The sequence below is a fragment of the Hypoxylon trugodes genome, assembly GCF_022578975.1.
Source record: "Hypoxylon trugodes strain CBS 135444 unplaced genomic scaffold F4822scaffold_4, whole genome shotgun sequence".
Classification (NCBI taxonomy): domain Eukaryota; kingdom Fungi; phylum Ascomycota; class Sordariomycetes; order Xylariales; family Hypoxylaceae; genus Hypoxylon; species Hypoxylon trugodes.
In genome coordinates, this window is record NW_026250019.1 from 1891120 (window position 1) to 1908112 (window position 16993).

The 16993-nt window shown below is 45.9% G+C and overlaps 6 protein-coding genes across 6 annotated transcripts; 4 read left to right on the forward strand and 2 right to left on the reverse strand.

The window, feature by feature from the left end:
* The first annotated feature begins 1811 nt into the window (after positions 1-1811).
* Positions 1812-3087, forward strand: F4822DRAFT_213628 (uncharacterized protein). Its single transcript, XM_051453895.1, has 4 exons — positions 1812-2161; positions 2212-2408; positions 2469-2685; positions 2764-3087. The coding sequence occupies exons 1-3, from the start codon at positions 1942-1944 to the stop codon at positions 2676-2678; spliced, it is 627 nt and encodes a 208-aa protein (XP_051315561.1). The 5' UTR covers positions 1812-1941; the 3' UTR covers positions 2679-2685; positions 2764-3087.
* Positions 3088-7056: 3969 nt separating this feature from the next.
* Positions 7057-9052, forward strand: F4822DRAFT_399728 (uncharacterized protein). The gene is made up of 4 exons (XM_051457790.1): positions 7057-7960; positions 8053-8471; positions 8531-8743; positions 8792-9052. Exons 1-3 carry the CDS (start codon positions 7405-7407, stop codon positions 8666-8668), a joined length of 1113 nt encoding a protein of 370 aa, XP_051315562.1. The 5' UTR covers positions 7057-7404; the 3' UTR covers positions 8669-8743; positions 8792-9052.
* On the forward strand, positions 8880-9876 carry F4822DRAFT_213694 (cytochrome b5). The gene has a single exon (XM_051453896.1). The coding sequence runs from the start codon at positions 9205-9207 to the stop codon at positions 9535-9537; it is 333 nt and encodes a 110-aa protein (XP_051315563.1). The 5' UTR covers positions 8880-9204; the 3' UTR covers positions 9538-9876.
* A 35-nt stretch (positions 9877-9911) lies between these two features.
* F4822DRAFT_428133 (cytochrome P450) lies at positions 9912-11726 on the reverse strand (the record flags this gene model as incomplete). Its single annotated transcript, XM_051460857.1, has 4 exons — positions 9912-10700; positions 10767-10894; positions 11019-11519; positions 11582-11726. The coding sequence occupies 4 exons, from the start codon at positions 11724-11726 to the stop codon at positions 9912-9914; spliced, it is 1563 nt and encodes a 520-aa protein (XP_051315564.1).
* A 2402-nt stretch (positions 11727-14128) lies between these two features.
* Positions 14129-15090, forward strand: F4822DRAFT_213780 (uncharacterized protein). Its single transcript, XM_051453897.1, has 3 exons — positions 14129-14183; positions 14499-14579; positions 14696-15090. The coding sequence occupies exons 2-3, from the start codon at positions 14508-14510 to the stop codon at positions 14819-14821; spliced, it is 198 nt and encodes a 65-aa protein (XP_051315565.1). The 5' UTR covers positions 14129-14183; positions 14499-14507; the 3' UTR covers positions 14822-15090.
* On the reverse strand, positions 15090-16724 carry F4822DRAFT_213914 (cytidine deaminase-like protein). The gene is made up of 2 exons (XM_051453898.1): positions 16477-16724; positions 15090-16409 (listed from the first exon to the last, which is right to left on the reverse strand). Exons 1-2 carry the CDS (start codon positions 16496-16498, stop codon positions 15283-15285), a joined length of 1149 nt encoding a protein of 382 aa, XP_051315566.1. The 5' UTR covers positions 16499-16724; the 3' UTR covers positions 15090-15282.
* Positions 16725-16993: the final 269 nt, after the last annotated feature.

Here is a 16993-nt window from a genome sequence, read left to right on the forward strand (position 1 = left end):
CTGACGCACGACTTACTCGGCGATGGTTCGATGAATTAGACGCCTTAATGACGATATCTTTCCGTATAGCCGGCAAGAACTGGAAGTACGGCACATCGATAACCCCACCAAACGTACCCGATACGTTTGGGATCAAGGTTTTGGTAAGCTGTTATAGGTTTAGACTCATGTGGAGTTGAGTTCAAGGTAACAGTTGACGATAAACATGTGCTCGGGGAATATGGTTTTGACTAGGTAGTCTTTGGATGCCAATATAGGGGCATAATTATTTTTCAGACGAAAACAAAAATGGATGGGAACTCATCCTCGCCGTATAGCAAAGGGAACCTTGCTGAATGTTCTTCTTATCGAAGTTGCTATGCTTCTTGGTTTCGTGCCGGTCCGTCGTGATCCGTTGTCTAAGATTCGACCTTTCGATGACGATGCGAATACGACATAGCGGACCATAGTTTGCGACAGCTTTTGTCTAGAAAGAGGGGTTATCGACAACATAAATTACCATGTGTTCTTTTCTTTTCCGCCATTGGAAACCCTTGGATCATCCACGCCTTCCCTGGTCTTCAAGCGTCAACCTGATACTAATAAGGTTCACATCTCCACTCTTCAATAAGCGAGGTAGAAGCTAGCCCAGCTTATACTGCGGATGCTTCACCGCGGAAAGTCAAGAAACAAAGTTCTTGAGATATTCTGGCTAGAGATATATATCGAGCCCGTCATGTGCCACCGTTTTAACGCTGGTTCTGTGACAGTGCAGCGGTTGATTTACGTGTCTTGTCTCCACGACCGCACTTTAAGCCGTGGCAAGCATATGGCGTTTGTTACGTGGTCTGCTCCACGACTGAACTCCGTGTTCAGCAGACGGCCTTTTTTGACGCTATTGTAGGACACAGCGATGCCGTGTTTGAAGGCTTGACATGAGCCTCGTCCCTGGGGACTAAAGAATTAATGATCAACCTAATATTAAGGAAGGCGTAGAAAGCCGGCGTGGAAAGTTGAAGAATGTGGATCGTGGGTTGGAAGTTGAAGATGGTTAAAAGGGACGCGATTCACCAGTAGAAATGAATAACGCATCTTTTTATACTCATGTCATCCGTCTAGTTCATTAGACTTTTCATAGAAAACTAAAAAATTGAGATGTTTATCGTGGTGGTCGCAACCCACATAGACCCCTGAAATGGGCTGATTCCGTGCGCTCTGCTGTGATGATTCGCCTTGGTGCCACAAAGATAAACATACATGTATCACCTACACCACTTAGAGTTTCGCTACTTATGCAAGAAATTTTCATATGCGGAAGGCATATCTGAGGTTCCGAGAATATGGAAGGCATATAGAAGAGGATGTTCTGATTGGTAGGCAGTATTCCATTTAATTTAGCCATACTCCTATTCCACTTTGGACCAACCGCAACTTATCTCATAGAGGATATTTAATCTAAATATATCACTTTTAATACTACCTTATCACTAGACCTTTTTTTGTTGTTGTTGTTGTTATTTTATTTTTTCTTTATTTTAGTGAGTTCGTGGGCTGATAGAAGAAGTACCATCGAAACATAAGGGTGTAAATGAGGGCAGATACTGAATTATCCAATCGTGGAAATATGTAAATGTCCATCTTGTAAACCAACCACTGATAATAGGAATCGGATTGCCTAGGTATAATAACGGGAATTGAATGTTCAAATGCGAAAGGAAATAGTCTTGAGTTTACCTAATTAAAGATCGAATTGGGCGAACGGGCACTATATCCATATTTGCCTATTATCAACCTTGGCTACTTCGCTACATATCTAGCCCAACGCATTCATAATAAAAGTGGCATGGGCATATCTACGACGATATAAGACGTTTCCTCGTTCTAAAAGGACGTTTCTCTAAAGTCATCGTCGCGGTCGCATTTTGTTACTCATCCCGGCATCATCTCCTTAAGAATTCGAATATGATATTAAGGGGGTTTTTGGTCATCTCCATATTCAGCCAGCTATGGGCGTTCTGCCTAGCGGGCTTCCAAAATAGTTTCAATAATGTTACTCGGGGATCCGACTTATTGCTGCAGTGGAATTCAACTAATGCGACCGACTATCCTCTTGTTATCCGCTCTAGGCTTATCAACCAGACGAGTGAATACGGCGCAAACTCGTTGGAAGTAAACATCACGAGTAAGCGTCCACCTTGCAATCATATCGAACTTTCTCACACGTGGTGATAGTTGGGCTTAATGCTTCTTCCTTCCTATGGAAAACCGTACCATACCCGCTACCATATCTCGAAACATCTAAGTATGAGGTAGAAGTGTTGTCTCAGAATTGGGTAGAATCGGAGACGTCAGTATCAGCTTTTGCATTCTCGCCATATTTCACAATCGCCGAGTCAGAAGAAGATACGAACGAAATTGATCCAGACGATGTAAGGATTAAATCAGTGTTGCCTATAAATGATATTCACGGATGCTTATGAGAGATATAGCCCTTCAATAAACCAATAATAATACCGTCTAAACCGACCAACCAGCCAGCTGCCAGTAATGGAGTTAACAACAACACAGCAATCGCCGCCGGACTAGTTGTCCCTGTAGTTGTCATACTCGCCGTGTTTGGCTTTGTGTGGATGCAACAGCGGCAGAAGAGGATCCTCGAGGAGAAGAGAAAACATAGGGAGGAATTATATATCGATTGAATATAAGGCAAGTTCAATTCGATGTAGATTGTTCCTCCTATGGCTTCGCCTGGTGTGGCTAAAAATGACGGTGAAAGGTTCGTAGCTACCCTAAAGGGGTTGCCTATCGCTTTCCGTATAACACAAAATAGGCACCAAGGAACGCCACTATCTTAACAGACTAAAGACAAATACTCGCGCCGATTAGGACGAAGGATGGGATACTGGTTGGTTGGATGGATGCCCTACAAAGCAGGATATTGCTCAGACAGCATAGGCGGTACATTGGAACGTATACATACGCCTTATCATTAAGCGATACGGGAGGGACGGGGGTGCAGGGCGGTTAAATGTTTGGCGCTACCTAAGTTCACGCTGAAGACTACCTAATACTTAGGAACCTAGGTAGTCGTGCCGTCGACGTAAGTAAGCGGTGATGCGTCGAAAGTTAAGATCACTACTTGAAAATTAAATCACTAGATCTGTGCCTAAAAGTCTAGGAGGGCTGAAAAGTTGATAGACCATTCCATGTACAGTAGATCCATATTTTGATTTGACTGTGAGAGGGACCGCAAATTGTGGTAATAAGTTAACGCATGTCCCGCTGCATCGGAGACGTACTCTGCTTGAGGCAGTTACGTAGGTATTTTTGAATTTTCAGGTTATGGAATTAGGGCCATTTTGTACTATGAAAAGTGGCTTGAATCGGTAAACAGATCATTACCAGTTTGGGCTGAGATGTGATGCAGGGAAGTATCCGATGATCGATAGCAGAGTAGTTGCGGACCCCGGGGATCTTGATCAAGAGCTGATCATAGCATTAATTTGGTTAGCAGCATCGTGCCAGCATCCGCCAAGCTTTGACTGGCTGGTCGGAGTCTAGACCGGGGATGGTATCCAAATTGACGATATGTTTAGACCATGACTGTTACGTTCCTCGATTTAGTTAAAGCCAACGTAAGTGATAGTGGTAGTCCGGAGCTGAAATATCAGCCTATCGAACAACAGAAAACGATGCGTTCCATACAGGAGGTGCGTTATATCTTAAATAGGGGCAGTCGAATATTCTAACTAGTCCTTATGTACCCACGTGGATACGCCAGCCCACCAGGGTAGAATTTTACATGCTATAGTTGTATTAGTCGATCCTTACTGGTATCTGATGTTGGTAAATATTCTTGTTATTGCCTACCTTATTGGAAATTCTCGTCCTTTCCTAGCCGTAGTTGTAATTATACGTAGACGGGCGGAGATATATTTCTCTATTTTCCTATTGGAGTTTACTAGGCTTGATACATTTATTGTGGACAAAAAAATTCGTCTAAATACATCGTTGAGGATGTTGTTGCTAGCTCAGGTACCCGAAGCACTAGCCTGTCACATTGGCAGCGGCTATTCCTTGTCAGTCCGGAACTGAAGGGGCCAAGCCGGGCTAACGCTCAGCTTTTCGCACCGCGGCTTTGTCTAAAGTCCCCATAATGTCCACTGTATTGTTACTTATGTAGGTGTTCGCTATAGTCTAGAATCTCCCAAGAATCGGATCATAACCCAAGAATGGAAGTTAACTTCCGTGGCACACAAGTATGGATTATGACATAGAGTAATTTCACCCAATAGCAGCATCGCTAGTTAAGCGAAGAGTGAGCCTATGTACTTAGAGTCTGCCAAATAGTAGTATCGCCGCTGGTCTGCAGCGTCTAGACATTACTCTAAGCCTATTGCTATTGGTCATCGTCTAAGCCTCATACTTGCTATTTGGGGGGTTCCTGTTCATAGATAACCCCCTTAAATATGCCACGGCCGCTGAATCGGCCTTGAAAGGTCCTCCTCTTGACCTCTGTCGTTCTGCTCTTGTCAAGTTCTTATCTCGAGGCAGAGGAGTCATTGACCTTTTCGACGTACTATACGTCGTCCTTTCGTTAAGTATCCCTAGTCACTCGTTCATATATACATACTATAGCCATAGCAATGGCTCCATCCCTCTCTAAAACGGTCGGTGCGGCTGCTGTCGCTTTGGCTGCCCACGCTGGTGCTACCAAGTCTTACAAGGTTTCCGAGGTTTACAACTCGACAAACTTTTTTGATAAGTTCAACTTCGTTACAGTAAGTGACTGGCTTTAAGGCTTTGGTCCCTATGGCTAGGCGCTAAGTTTTTCAATTAGGATAGCGATCCCAACGGCGGTTATGTCCAGTACCAAAGCCAAGCCAACGCAAAAAACCTTGGTCTCATTAAATACCAGGACGATGAGGTATATATCGGCGTAGACCACACTAAGGGTGATTATAGCCCTTCGGGAGTTGGACGAAAGAGTGTTAGACTGGAAAGCAAGAACGTTTATAACCACGGTCTGGTCATTGCCGATTTCACTTATCTCCCCAAGCCGGTGTGTGGCTCATGGCCTGCATTTGTAAGTCATCTCACCCCCGTCTTACGTACTTTATAACTGATATATATCATTAGTGGTTCTTTGGTGAGCCATGGCCGACCAAGGGCGAAATCGATATCTATGAGAACTGGAACGACCTCACCTTCAACCGTCATACGGCTCATGTTGATGATCCGGATGTCGTTGGGGAATGTAAACTAGTAGCGGACGGTATGACGGCAACGATCGACTCTTCCAACTGCTATGACTTCGCCGAGGGACAGTGGGAATACCAAGGTTGCTCTGCTTCGGAATACTCGGCTACCTTTGGGTCTTCCTCTGGTGGCATCTTTGCGATGGAATGGACTGAGGACTACCTAAAAATTTGGGATTGGCCGCGTGCATCTGCTCCTCAAGATATTTTGAAGGGCAAGCCATCGCCCAGTCTTCTCTGGGGCCTACCGTCGTATATGATCAAGGAGTGCGACATTGACAAGGCTTTCCGAGACATGAAGATGGTCTTCAACATCGACTTCTGCGCTGTTGCCGGTCAGACTGATAAATGGGGCGCAAGCTGCAAGGCTAAGACTGGATATGCTACTTGCCCTGAATATGTCGCCAAAAAGAACGATGATTTCTCTGGGGTCAATTTCAAGGTCAAGGATATCCGTATCTACCAGCAGGTAGAAGACCCAGCAACTTCTTCCAGCACATCTACCACATCCAGCACGGTCAGCACATCCACCTCCTCTTCGGCCATCTTAACAACCTCGTCGACAACCCTTTCTACCAGCTCTGTTTCCACGTTGAGCAGCTCGGTCTCCTTCTCCAACTCTTCCTCCACTAGTTCAGCCTCGTATAGCGCTACGTCATCAAGCGCCTCGGATGACGACGATGAAACGTGCACCGACGATAATGGAGATAGTTCGAGCTCATACGTTGTGTCACCAACTAGAAGCGTGTCGGCTACCACGACCGGTTCTTCCACCGGCTCGCTCGCAACTGGCGGCGGCTACCCTACATTGGGACAGGCAACAACGTCTTCTTCCTCCGGAGCTGTAGCATCCACTGACTCCAGCAACTCTTACATCGTATCGGCCACGCAAGAGTTGACCACCTCAACCATTTACACGACGACTGTCCACACCATCACATCATGTGCCCCGACCGTTACCAACTGCCCGGCTGGTGGTTACGTCACGACCGAGGTTATCTCGATCGGAACCACTGTTTGCCCTGTTACAGGAACCGGCTCGCAGCCTAAGCCAACGACAACCGCTGGAGCGCCCGGGAGCTACGCTACGAGCACCGTCGAGGTGACCCGAACGTATGCCATTACATCGTGCGCGCCGACAGTTACAAACTGCCCGGTTGGCTCCATCACTACCGAGGTTGGTGTGACCACAACCGTGTATCCCGTCGGCAACGGTAATGCTGGTTCAAGCTCTAGCAAGCCAGCTGGCGGCAGCAGCGTGGTAAACAAGCCGAGCGAAAGCACCGGCATCGTCAGCAACCCAGGGAGTGAGAGCCAGGCGACGAACATAGTCGCGACCACGTATATCGCTACGGCGAACAACCCGGCTAATCCATCGGCAACCGGAAGCAGCAACAGTGGTAGCGGTAACAGCGAGGTCGGCGTTGTTGTAACGGCAACAGTAGTCCCCGTCACAAGCGTCAACGTCGGCTACAATGCCACCCTGACGTCTGTCACTTACCCCGGAGTTATATCGACCGAATCCGTGGTCCCCGTGAGCAGTGGTATCGTCGAGGTTAGTGGTGGTATTAAGACGGGTGTCAGCTTCACCCTCATGGGCACGGCAGCTCTTTTCTTCCTTGTTTTATAAGCTAGGTGGTAGGATAAAGTCGTGTCTTGTTGAATGATTGTATATAATACATTGGGGTTGCCTTGTATGTACGAATTAGTTTGGGCTATATAAATTATTATCGCCTCTATTATAAGAAATTAGACATAATTAATCGTTTACATAAATACCACCTACATGTAGGTATTTGATTGAAAGAATCGAAGGAGTGTCAAGGTGGGCGGGGCAGCGGGGAAAGGATTGAGTTAAGTAGTAGAAATCTAAGTACCTATAAAATATAGTGAATATAGTACCTGTAGGCACCTAATCTTATCCCACTGCGTCATACCTAGGTACCTCCAAGTGTTTTAAAGGATCTATTTACATCTACACTTTCTACCCTATCCTGACAATCCGGCGCATATGTACCCGGTATCATGTTCCCAACGCGTTAAGAATATGATTTAATCCATGATTTCAATCCTAACGTTAGCATCTAGAAAGGTGCGATTAAAGTAATATCTCAGTCTTCTAAAAGATAATCAGCGACTGCGAACACACCCGAGGACCAACCTCACGATGCAGTCGCTTCGGTTCCTGCGGCCGGCTGGGCGGCTCACGACGATTCGAACGTGGCCCTCATCTCCTTCTACCTCTCCTCTTTCTTTCCGCTCCCTTCACCGATTTCGACCATTCTCCCACACATCCCTCCGAAAGAACAATTGGCCGCGTCCCCCTCACGAGACACGAAATTACAACCCCGATCCACACTATCGCCTCTCACAAGCTAAACCCCTCGTAACCTCCGATCGCCTTAAAAAATTTGTTCGCTCCCCAAGCCTACATACGGTCGTCGTACTCTCAGTCGTCGGTGCGATCGCATTCTACTTTAGTAATATCCAGACCGTGCCAGTATCCGGGAGGCGGCGCTTCAATTGTTTCAGCGACGAGACAGTCGAAGCGGCCAGCGAAGCGCAAGTCAAAAGATTAATATGGGAAGTGGAACGCTCCGGCGGCCGGTTCTTAAGCGATTGGGACCCGCGAATGGCTATGGTGAAGCGAGTCATGAAGAGGTTGATTCCCGTTTCTGGTATGGAAGATGCAGACTGGGAGATCAGGGTAATCGACGATCCTCGTACGTGAGACCCCCATATTTCGGTTTGTTTTGCTCAAAGGGGGCGACACGCGTGCGGGATGCGATAACAAGGACTAACACGCAATGCTCAGATACCGCAAACGCCTTCGTCCTCCCTGGAGGGAAAGTTTTCGTTTTCAGCGGCTTGATACCCATAGCGCGGAATGAAGATGGCCTTGCAACGGTGCTAGGGCACGAAATTGCCCATAATCTCGCCGGGCACGTGGCCGAGCGCATGTCTGGGCAAATCGGTGTGAACATACTACTATATTCTATCATATTTCTTACTGGCGGCATAGCAATATTGGGCACGCAATTTATCGGCAGCGCAGTTTTAGATCTCCTTTTCTCACGGCCTCAAGGCCGTATGCAAGAGAGCGAGGCGGATTACATCGGCTTAATGATGATGGCGGAGGCGTGTTATGATCCACGCGAAGCACTTGGGTTCTGGAAACGCATGGAGAGGGCACAACAAGGAGAACCACCCGAATGGATGAGTACTCATCCGTCCGTACGTACCCTGTCCTCCTTTGAATATCCTAAACCGGACCGGTTACTAACCACACGTAGAATTTTAACCGAATACAAAAAATAGGGGAATGGATGCCTAAGGCTCTAGAGAAGATGCAGGAAAGCGACTGTCGGGGTACTTCGGCATTCGCTGATTTGTTTAGGAAAGCCATGGAGAAAGGCGTATTGATAGAGTAAAATAGATGCATATCGTATATTTATATTTACGAAGTTGGGTAAAGGTATCTATTAGAGCTAAGAAACAAAGACAAAGTGAGTTGTCCACCTACATTAGCATACCAATACCAATCGAGAATACAGATGGGAGTAGATCCGAGCTATGTATTCAAAAAAGTCGATATCCTCTTCGGTATCGGGGAAGTGTACTTGGGTACATAAATACTCGGAAGTGTGTAAAGATCCTTGTCGGTCGACCATCGGAACTATACCAAGAATGTACTAGCGCGGCTTTCTTACCATGGTAGGGGGAGTAACCTTATAAAATGCACCAATGATGTCGAGGATAATTGAATCCTTGCTTCTTCTTATGCCGAGGTTCTTTTCAAATCCGTTGAATCGCAAGTTAATTCTTGCGACAAGCTGCTTTTCTACCACTTTCTCTACAAGCGGACAGAAACAGACGAACAGCCACTTGATAAGATTTTATAAGAATAAATATTCACTTACGGACCAACTATATTGTCTTAAAATAGTCGGATCTAGTGCTCGTGACGATGTCTAAAACATTTACAGCGAAAGATGTCGCCGAGCACAAAGACGAAAGTGCCGGCATGTACATAATTGTTGATAGTGGTGTATACGACATCACAAGTGAGAACATCCCATCCCAATCCGCCCCTTCATTGTTGTACGACCTAATTCTAACAGCGATTCCTCGGCAATTTTTAGATTTCCTTGACGAGCATCCAGGTGGCGCCAAAATCCTTAAACGTATGGCCGGCAAGAATGCGACGAAACAATTTTGGAAATACCATGGCAAGAGTGTCCTCGAGAAATACGGCGAAAAGTTGAAGGTTGGAGAGTTGACCGAGACCGCAAAGTTATAAGATGTTAAGACAATATTATCGTTACAAAATCCATTGTTGCCTATAACTACCTACTTGGTATGTAGTTTACAACTAAACGCGTGGCGGCTACCTCTACGTCTATTTGGACGCTCAAAACAAATATGCATGATACATGCATTCGAGTTGGATATACGTATATCGAGCGAGTTACGCATTTGAAATGATAGGAATGCACTTAAGGTGGATCATAAATAATACCTCCTGGAAATTTATCAAGTGCCCACTGGAATGATGCAGACTTTTACAGACACCTATATTGCTCGTTTATTATGTACTCGGAACCACGACCAAGCTCTATACACCTATATGTAACATAGTCTAAGCCTGCTTTGACAGAAACGCAACCAGGGCAGTTAATTTCGAATCAGAACCCTAAGCCCTAGGCTTCCCTCATATGGCGAAGTGGTTATGAAGTCGGAATGTGTTGTTACATCTTCCCTTGTAGTCTGGTAAAGCTCCAGCGTAGGACCATTCTGAATCCTCTTAGTCGGATCATATAAGTCGTACCGACGGATGAGGCCGGCGGTGAAGGTTTGGAGTTCCTGGTAAGCGAGATTAATTCCTATACATTGCCTTGTGCCCTTGGAAAAAGACATTTGATATTTTAAAAGCTTCGGGTTTTCGAGATAGCGTTCAGGTTGAAATTTGTCTGGTTGGTCATAGAAACCTGGGTTGCGATTTAGAATCGGAGCAGCCATGCCGACGGCTGAGCCGGCCGGGATGACGTACGTCTGCCCATCTGGCGCTTCGTAAACAAGGTCTTCGTCGGGACATGTGCGATCCTGTCGGTGGGTGGCGCCAGGATAGAGCCGAATAGCTTCCTGTATGATCGCGTTCAAGAACGGAAGTCCATCCAACTTTGACGCCACTGGAAGCTCGTTACGATCAGGCATGACGGTTTCTAGCTCAACTCTCAACCTGTTAAATAACTGCCTGTCAGCGAGCAAATGGTACATGATTGCCGCTAATGTGGATGCGGTGGTTTCGCTTCCCGCGATGACGATAACAATAGCTTCGTCGGTTAGTCGCCTGGTCCCTTTCTCGGACTCGGGTATATCGCTACGGATAATTTCATGAAAAATTGTTTTCCCTTCAGGAATCTCCTTAGCATTTCGGATCTCTTCGACTTGGGTAGCTAGCCCCTGTGATGTGGTGTGAGTTGTGCAATATCTCTAAAACGATGCTTTTTCTGGGCGGACGCCACCTACCTCTACAAAACGCGAAAATAATCCAATTTTAGGAACCAAACTGATCATTATCTTTGGTGGTATATTGGTTAAGAAAGTGGCCAACCAGTAGAAATGGGTTCCGACATGAGCAAGAGCGCTTGGTGCCACTGTATCACCTAGAATCAGTAATCATTATTCAACATTTAATGTACGTGCGGATGAGTGAAGCTATTTTGTGAGTAAATAATCCCGAATGATAGGTGACGCGAGGTGACTTCAAGAAACACGCACTGATATCGAAGAACTCAGTATTGAAATCTTCCTTATCAAGACACTTGTCTCCTTCACCAAATGCATAAGCTTGGATGATGTCCTTCGTTGCGGCTCTGAATGCGACATTCATCCGCAGAGGTGTTCCGGTTTTCGCCCATCCGTCCATTCTATAGAATAAATTTGCGAGCGCGTCATTGATGACAGGTTCCAAACGACGCACATTTTGTTGGGAAAAGAGCGGGTTGAGCACTGCCCGACGTTTACGATGAAGGTCATGGTCTTGCGTCGCAAGAATTGACCCTGCGGCCTGGAGAGTTTTGAGTATAGTTTGATACCTCTCTCGTCGCTGTTTAGGAGATTGCGAGTATATTTTCTCGATGAAAGAAGGGTCATTTATATGCACGACGTCAGGCCTTATTCGAACAATTGGGCCATATTTGCGGTGCATGTCCTCTACAACCCAGACGTACTGTCCCTTTTTCCAGAGATCGTAATAAGCATTGTACCAAGTTGTCAATGCTGAATAATTTCACTCAGTATACGTTCAACCAACTGAAACGACGAACGAATGGATTTGTTACCAGCGATTTTAGGGCCAGGTATTTTGGCTAGTGGGCTCAGGTATAAGCGATAGACTCCGAGGCCTAAGACATAGCAAGCTATCACAATAGCGACCAGTAGTGGTTGAAAACTAGCCACCCATTTTGGGCTGTAGTCTAGGGTCATTTTGGTGTCCTGGACGGTGGAGGTCCTAATTGGGTTGGCGCTGAACTTTTAGAATACCTAGGTAAACTCGGTGAGAAACATCAGAACCAAGGGAGAAAAGCATCAAGATGAACGGGTGGAAAAGTAAATCTTGATTTGTAGGTAAGAAAAGTCCAATCCAAAGTGAATTTGGGAAAGAGCACGGCGTGTCCCTTACATATGGTCTTTCCTACATAGCACTTGACATGGATTTTTCGAAGGATTCAATTGGCCCACTTAGATTAGTCTTTCTGGATTCTAGATTTCGTATACATGTAGAACGCTTGTGCGTATTTACCATGTCCTTTGTTAGAGAATGAATTCTAGGCATCTGCTTGAAGCACTATTATGTGTAAGGTTGGGCGAAAAAAACGTGACGGGAACCATTATAGCTATCTGGGGTACCTATTAGAGAATGACAGCCGCCTAATAGTATTGATATTCGAGCCCTGAATAAATTCGACACTAATACCTACCTAATCCCTTGCCTTTAATAATTAATTTATAGGCGAGTGGCAAATCGGATAGGAGTAGTTTAGAAGAAACTACCTGGGTACCTAGGTAGTCATCAATACGACACAGAGCCTTATTCGACACGCAATTCGGTCTAAGCTCGCTATCATAATCTACCTAGGTAGATAAGTACTTGCCTTTTCCTTAGAAGGCAAGCCGGCTTAGATGTTTGTGCATCCAATGTATAATTCCGTTATTCCCAGGATATTTCCACTAACCAGGCACCTAACGAGATCATAGTAACCATAATAATTGTTAAAAATAAAAATAAAAATAAAAATAAAATAAAATAATATGCTCCACGACGGCGCCGGGTTTGAGGATGCACGATTAAAGTCTCCAGAAGAACTAACTTATTAGCGCATTGCAGTAATTTATACTTATGCTGCTGTAATAAACCGCTACGTGCCTTTCTTCAATGCCGGCGCACCATCTACTTGTCTTGGAACCCCTTGGCTACCAAGGTAATAAACTCTTTTACGCTGTCAATGAACCGTCAGCACCGCAAATCTACTTCGTAAGTGTAACCACATCAAATCGACGATTTACGCCTTGGCTTTGCTAGGATCTTTGGAAGGTCTTAATGTATCTACCTAGGTACGTATTGATTGTCATTCGTAAATTGAATTGGTTCTTAGTTTAGGTACACAGGGTTCTTGTGGCATTGCAATAAGACCCCCGGGCCTCGAGTATCTGTACCTACATTATGTATGTAGGTATGTAAATACATACATGTTCAAAATTCACTCATCACAGATGTGTACTACTAGTAACCTTGTCTTCCTACCTACCTAGGTAGTTGTAGAGTAAAATAGGATATGATAGTCTCTTCAGTGGCAGAGGCTTTTTCTTTCCATCCTCTTTTGTCTTTCTTACAATCCCTCTGTACCTTTGCTGACTGTAAACAAAGCCAGGTTACATACATGTATGTACTTGATCTGGACATAGCTTCATGCGGTAAGGGAAAGGTACACCTTCTACCGGGTACTTAGGTACGTAGAATCGCATGACCATGACAAAAAGGGTTTAAGGCCATTGATTGCAGACCGGACGCGGTGCTAGCATCGTAGCGGGCAACGCCCGGACCGCTGCAAGCCTGACATCACTGCACTTGCACGAAAACAAATATCCTAGCGACTCCACATCCTCCTTCGACTTTCTCCATCTGCAATTCCAAGTTCCTCACTAAATCCTACGATAACCCGTTCTATCCAGAATCCCAGCTGTATAACAAAAAACCAATTCCATTATACAAGAACCTCCGAAGCTATTAGGGAAAAGCATCTAGGCATCTATAGCTACGGGTAAGTAATATTCTATTTTCCAATTGATCCTCAACAAGAGAGGAAGAACGAGAAAAGAGCTTCGTCATCGCGTGCCAGCTTTCGGCGTTGCTCGTTGCTTCGTTACTTACGACCCTTCCAAATCCTCGTCGCATTCCCCATTGTTGCAGATCAGATGTCCGTTCGCTATACCCAATTTGCGGCATTACAATAATACAGCTACCCACATTGTGGACCCGGTGACCCCGGTGCCTGTAAACCTCTCCACCTACAAAATCGCGCAGAAATCAAACGCCCTGTCTTTTTTGCTGCACACTTACCGAGCTCCCGCCCCGGAACAAGCTTTTTTTTTTGGTTTCCCTCGTCTCCAGGTCTAACGCCGAATTGCTCATTTTATTATTTCCTTTTTGACCCGAGCACCTCCCACCTTTCTTGCCCTTTTTTCTTTCTTGTGTTTGCTTCTCCTCAACTCACTCGTCCTTGCGAAGGCCTACTTCAACCGCGATATTCTTCATCCACCCAAGGGCTTGTGTTGTTCGCAGACTCAGCTTCTCTGACCGTCAACTAAACAGTTAAGCTCCACCAAAACATCTCGAGTCAACCATTTGCGCTCCACATAGCAACCGCTCTGACCGCCCGAGAGGTAAGCCGCATTCCTATTAATTATCAATTGGAAGCTTGGAGATTTCACCCGTAGCTCTACCTAGCTTCAAATATGTCTCAATTGCATTCGCCTTGCGGAAATTTACTCAATGGAGCTCTCGGAAGCCTGGGATAGGGTGCATTTGAACCCAATAGATTCCTAATTGCGCGTTTTTTCCGTTGACGAGGTGGCGCCGCGGTTGTTCCGGAAGCAGAACATACCTTTGCTATTCTTATTCGCATCAATTAGCTTATTCAATTTGGATTTCATGGTAGCCATAATTCAAACCGACCAGCGCGCTAAACTTATTCCTAGATAGCCATCATGCCTGCGATCAACAACGCCATTGTCGCTCGCGACACCATCAGCCGCATCGTCCCCCGTGAGAACTGGGCTGTACGTACACACCCTCCCCTCCTTCACCGCCTGGGTCTCGCATATAGTTCCTGGAGGAGACTATTCCGTCAACCTATGGCGATAATTATTTAATAGTTGATACTAACGTATACTAGCAACAAGAAGCTGGTGTGGTCGTCGTGTTCTGCATCGTTTTCGTCGTCGGTGTCGGTCTAATCGGTCTATGGATATCCAAGTGGCTCGCGAAGCGAAGAGCCTCAAAGGCTGCGCTACCCGCGTAGATGATAAATGAGAATGGAGGGAAGTCCGGGGGAAGGAGGGGGGGCTACGAATGACGGAACGAGACGTTAATACCATGTTACCGATTTTTTGGTTCAGCAATGCGTCTATCCCTCGCAGATGCCTTGGTCAATCATGTTCTTATGCGAGACGACCTGGGAATTCTGAGATTGACGGTGGTCCAAGAATGTCAGTTATGTTTCGCGTTACGTGCTTAACAGTACCACTTGACAAGCTCTGATCAGAAGATGCTAGTCTCGATAGAGTGCGAAATACTCTAATTTTCTCTAATACCAATTAGTTTTAAGATATTGTCGCCTTCAGTGCATCGCTGGCCTGCACAGGCCGTGATTTTCTACGTGGGATTGGTATCCAGTCGACGTTTTATCGTGATTTAAAGATGGTCCCTACTGTTTCAGGTGGGCTTGGTGCTATCTACATAGACTTTATTGCATTGTTGGTCTTAGTAAAGTTCCATCTTTTCTAGATGGATTAGCCCATTGGCCGGCTGGGTATCAATCAGCATCAACGCTTGTAGAGGGGAACTAATATAATAGGGCTTCACACTTACTGGAGAGAACTGTCTCAATTTCACACTGCCGTCCTTAAAGACTCGAGCTGTGTCCTTGTCCATGCTATAGCCTTGGCTATATACGACCTCGGTGATACCCACCTGAACAATCTTGATACTGCACGTTAGGCATGGGCACGTGTTACAATACAGAACGCTACCGTCACGGATTCTCTCGCGACCAGCTTCCAGCAAGGCATTCTCTTCGGCGTGGAGGCAAAGACATGTTGACAATGACACTCCACTACTCTCGCCCGAGTTGCATCGCGGGCACCCGCCATCTCCACAATTCTGTAGGTGTCGCGGCGTCCCGTTGTAGCCCGTGCTGATGACGTGATGCTTGGAGTCAACCAATACGCATCCTACAGCCCTCTTCATACAATTACACCTCTGCGCTGCCAAAGATGCTAGTGACATAAAGTAGCTATCCCAGCTAGGGCGGAGACGATCAGGGTTTGTTAAATCCAGCTTGCCTAATGTAGCATATAGGTGCGCTAGATCCGACGAGGTGTTTAATAATCGTATCGTGGCCCGCGACATAAGTGGTAGGACGCCGGATGAGGTGTCGTAAAGATGTCGATCGGATTGCGACACAAAATCTTCAAGGCCGATGGGGTCTTGGTTATCTGCCTCCTTTTGCCCGCTACATCGTTGTTGAAATCGCCGCCAGCGCACAGTCAAGGGTGCATCAACACTAATCAAGATGAAGAACGGCCGTCTACTGAGAATCTCTAGGACAGCTTCATCGTGGATATCGGTTACGACCCACCGAGATCGCCAATGCTTGGTAACGAAGTCTAAAAGAGCCGTAGACGTCGCGAATGTATAAGATCTGGGTGTCTGTCTTGAGTGTAGAGGGAGATTTGTCCTGGTGGTGTCAGGGGTAGCTGATTCTGCTTGGGATTCGGATCCACCTGAATGATCATTATTTTGGGATGTTGATTTCTCTAGGTGTAGCTTCTTAAACCCATGATGGTCTATTAGGTATTGAGCCACCGTACTTTTCCCGGCGCATTTTGCTAAGAGTCGGTGTAAGTGACAGCCTTTTTAAGGGAGAATGGTATTAGGTAGAATCAGGAATCTTACCACCGCAAATTCCTATCAGCATATTTTCTCAAAGTTCAATTATGCAGTCGGCATTTGTGAAAGTTGTTCATTTTCCAGGCAGAATTTTGTAATCCTAGCTTAGGTACCTAGGTAGGTACTTGGTGAAATGGTGAAATAGATAGCCCCTCATTAATCTATGTAAGACGCGACGCGTCGCGTAGGGGAAAAAAAGGAAAGAAAAGAGGCTATTAACGCCGAGACTTAGCCGACAACCTATCGCATTTGGTGGATAACATTTGAAGTATCTAAGTATTTTTAGGTGGATACCTAACCAGATACCCCCTTCCTTGGGTATATATGTACCTAAGATCCATCCAATGCCAAGAATCCCTCAGCTGCCCCTGGCATTGGGTAGGTCACGTCAGCGGAGTACAAAGCATTTGCGTGGGATGATGCCTGGAAAGCTTCCGAATCTTCACATCAGCAACATCTCACTTGCCCTATGTATGGTCACGCCGTGATTCTTCATGTGACCCCAAAATCAATCATAAGTTCT

Coding starts and splice junctions, on each gene's coding strand:
- F4822DRAFT_213628 (XM_051453895.1), top strand. CDS start 1,942: ATGATATTAAGGGGGTTTTTGGTCATCTCCATATTCAGCCAGCTATGG. Junction 2,162..2,211: donor GTTGGAAGTAAACATCACGA/GTAAGCGTCCAC, acceptor ACGTGGTGATAG/TTGGGCTTAATGCTTCTTCC. Junction 2,409..2,468: donor ACGAAATTGATCCAGACGAT/GTAAGGATTAAA, acceptor TGAGAGATATAG/CCCTTCAATAAACCAATAAT.
- F4822DRAFT_399728 (XM_051457790.1), top strand. CDS start 7,405: ATGCAGTCGCTTCGGTTCCTGCGGCCGGCTGGGCGGCTCACGACGATT. Junction 7,961..8,052: donor CAGGGTAATCGACGATCCTC/GTACGTGAGACC, acceptor CGCAATGCTCAG/ATACCGCAAACGCCTTCGTC. Junction 8,472..8,530: donor GGATGAGTACTCATCCGTCC/GTACGTACCCTG, acceptor AACCACACGTAG/AATTTTAACCGAATACAAAA.
- F4822DRAFT_213694 (XM_051453896.1), top strand. CDS start 9,205: ATGTCTAAAACATTTACAGCGAAAGATGTCGCCGAGCACAAAGACGAA.
- F4822DRAFT_213780 (XM_051453897.1), top strand. CDS start 14,508: ATGCCTGCGATCAACAACGCCATTGTCGCTCGCGACACCATCAGCCGC. Junction 14,580..14,695: donor TCCCCCGTGAGAACTGGGCT/GTACGTACACAC, acceptor AACGTATACTAG/CAACAAGAAGCTGGTGTGGT.
- F4822DRAFT_213914 (XM_051453898.1), bottom strand. CDS start 16,498: ATGCTGATAGGAATTTGCGGTG. Junction 16,410..16,476: donor GCTGATAGGAATTTGCGGTG/GTAAGATTCCTG, acceptor ACCGACTCTTAG/CAAAATGCGCCGGGAAAAGT.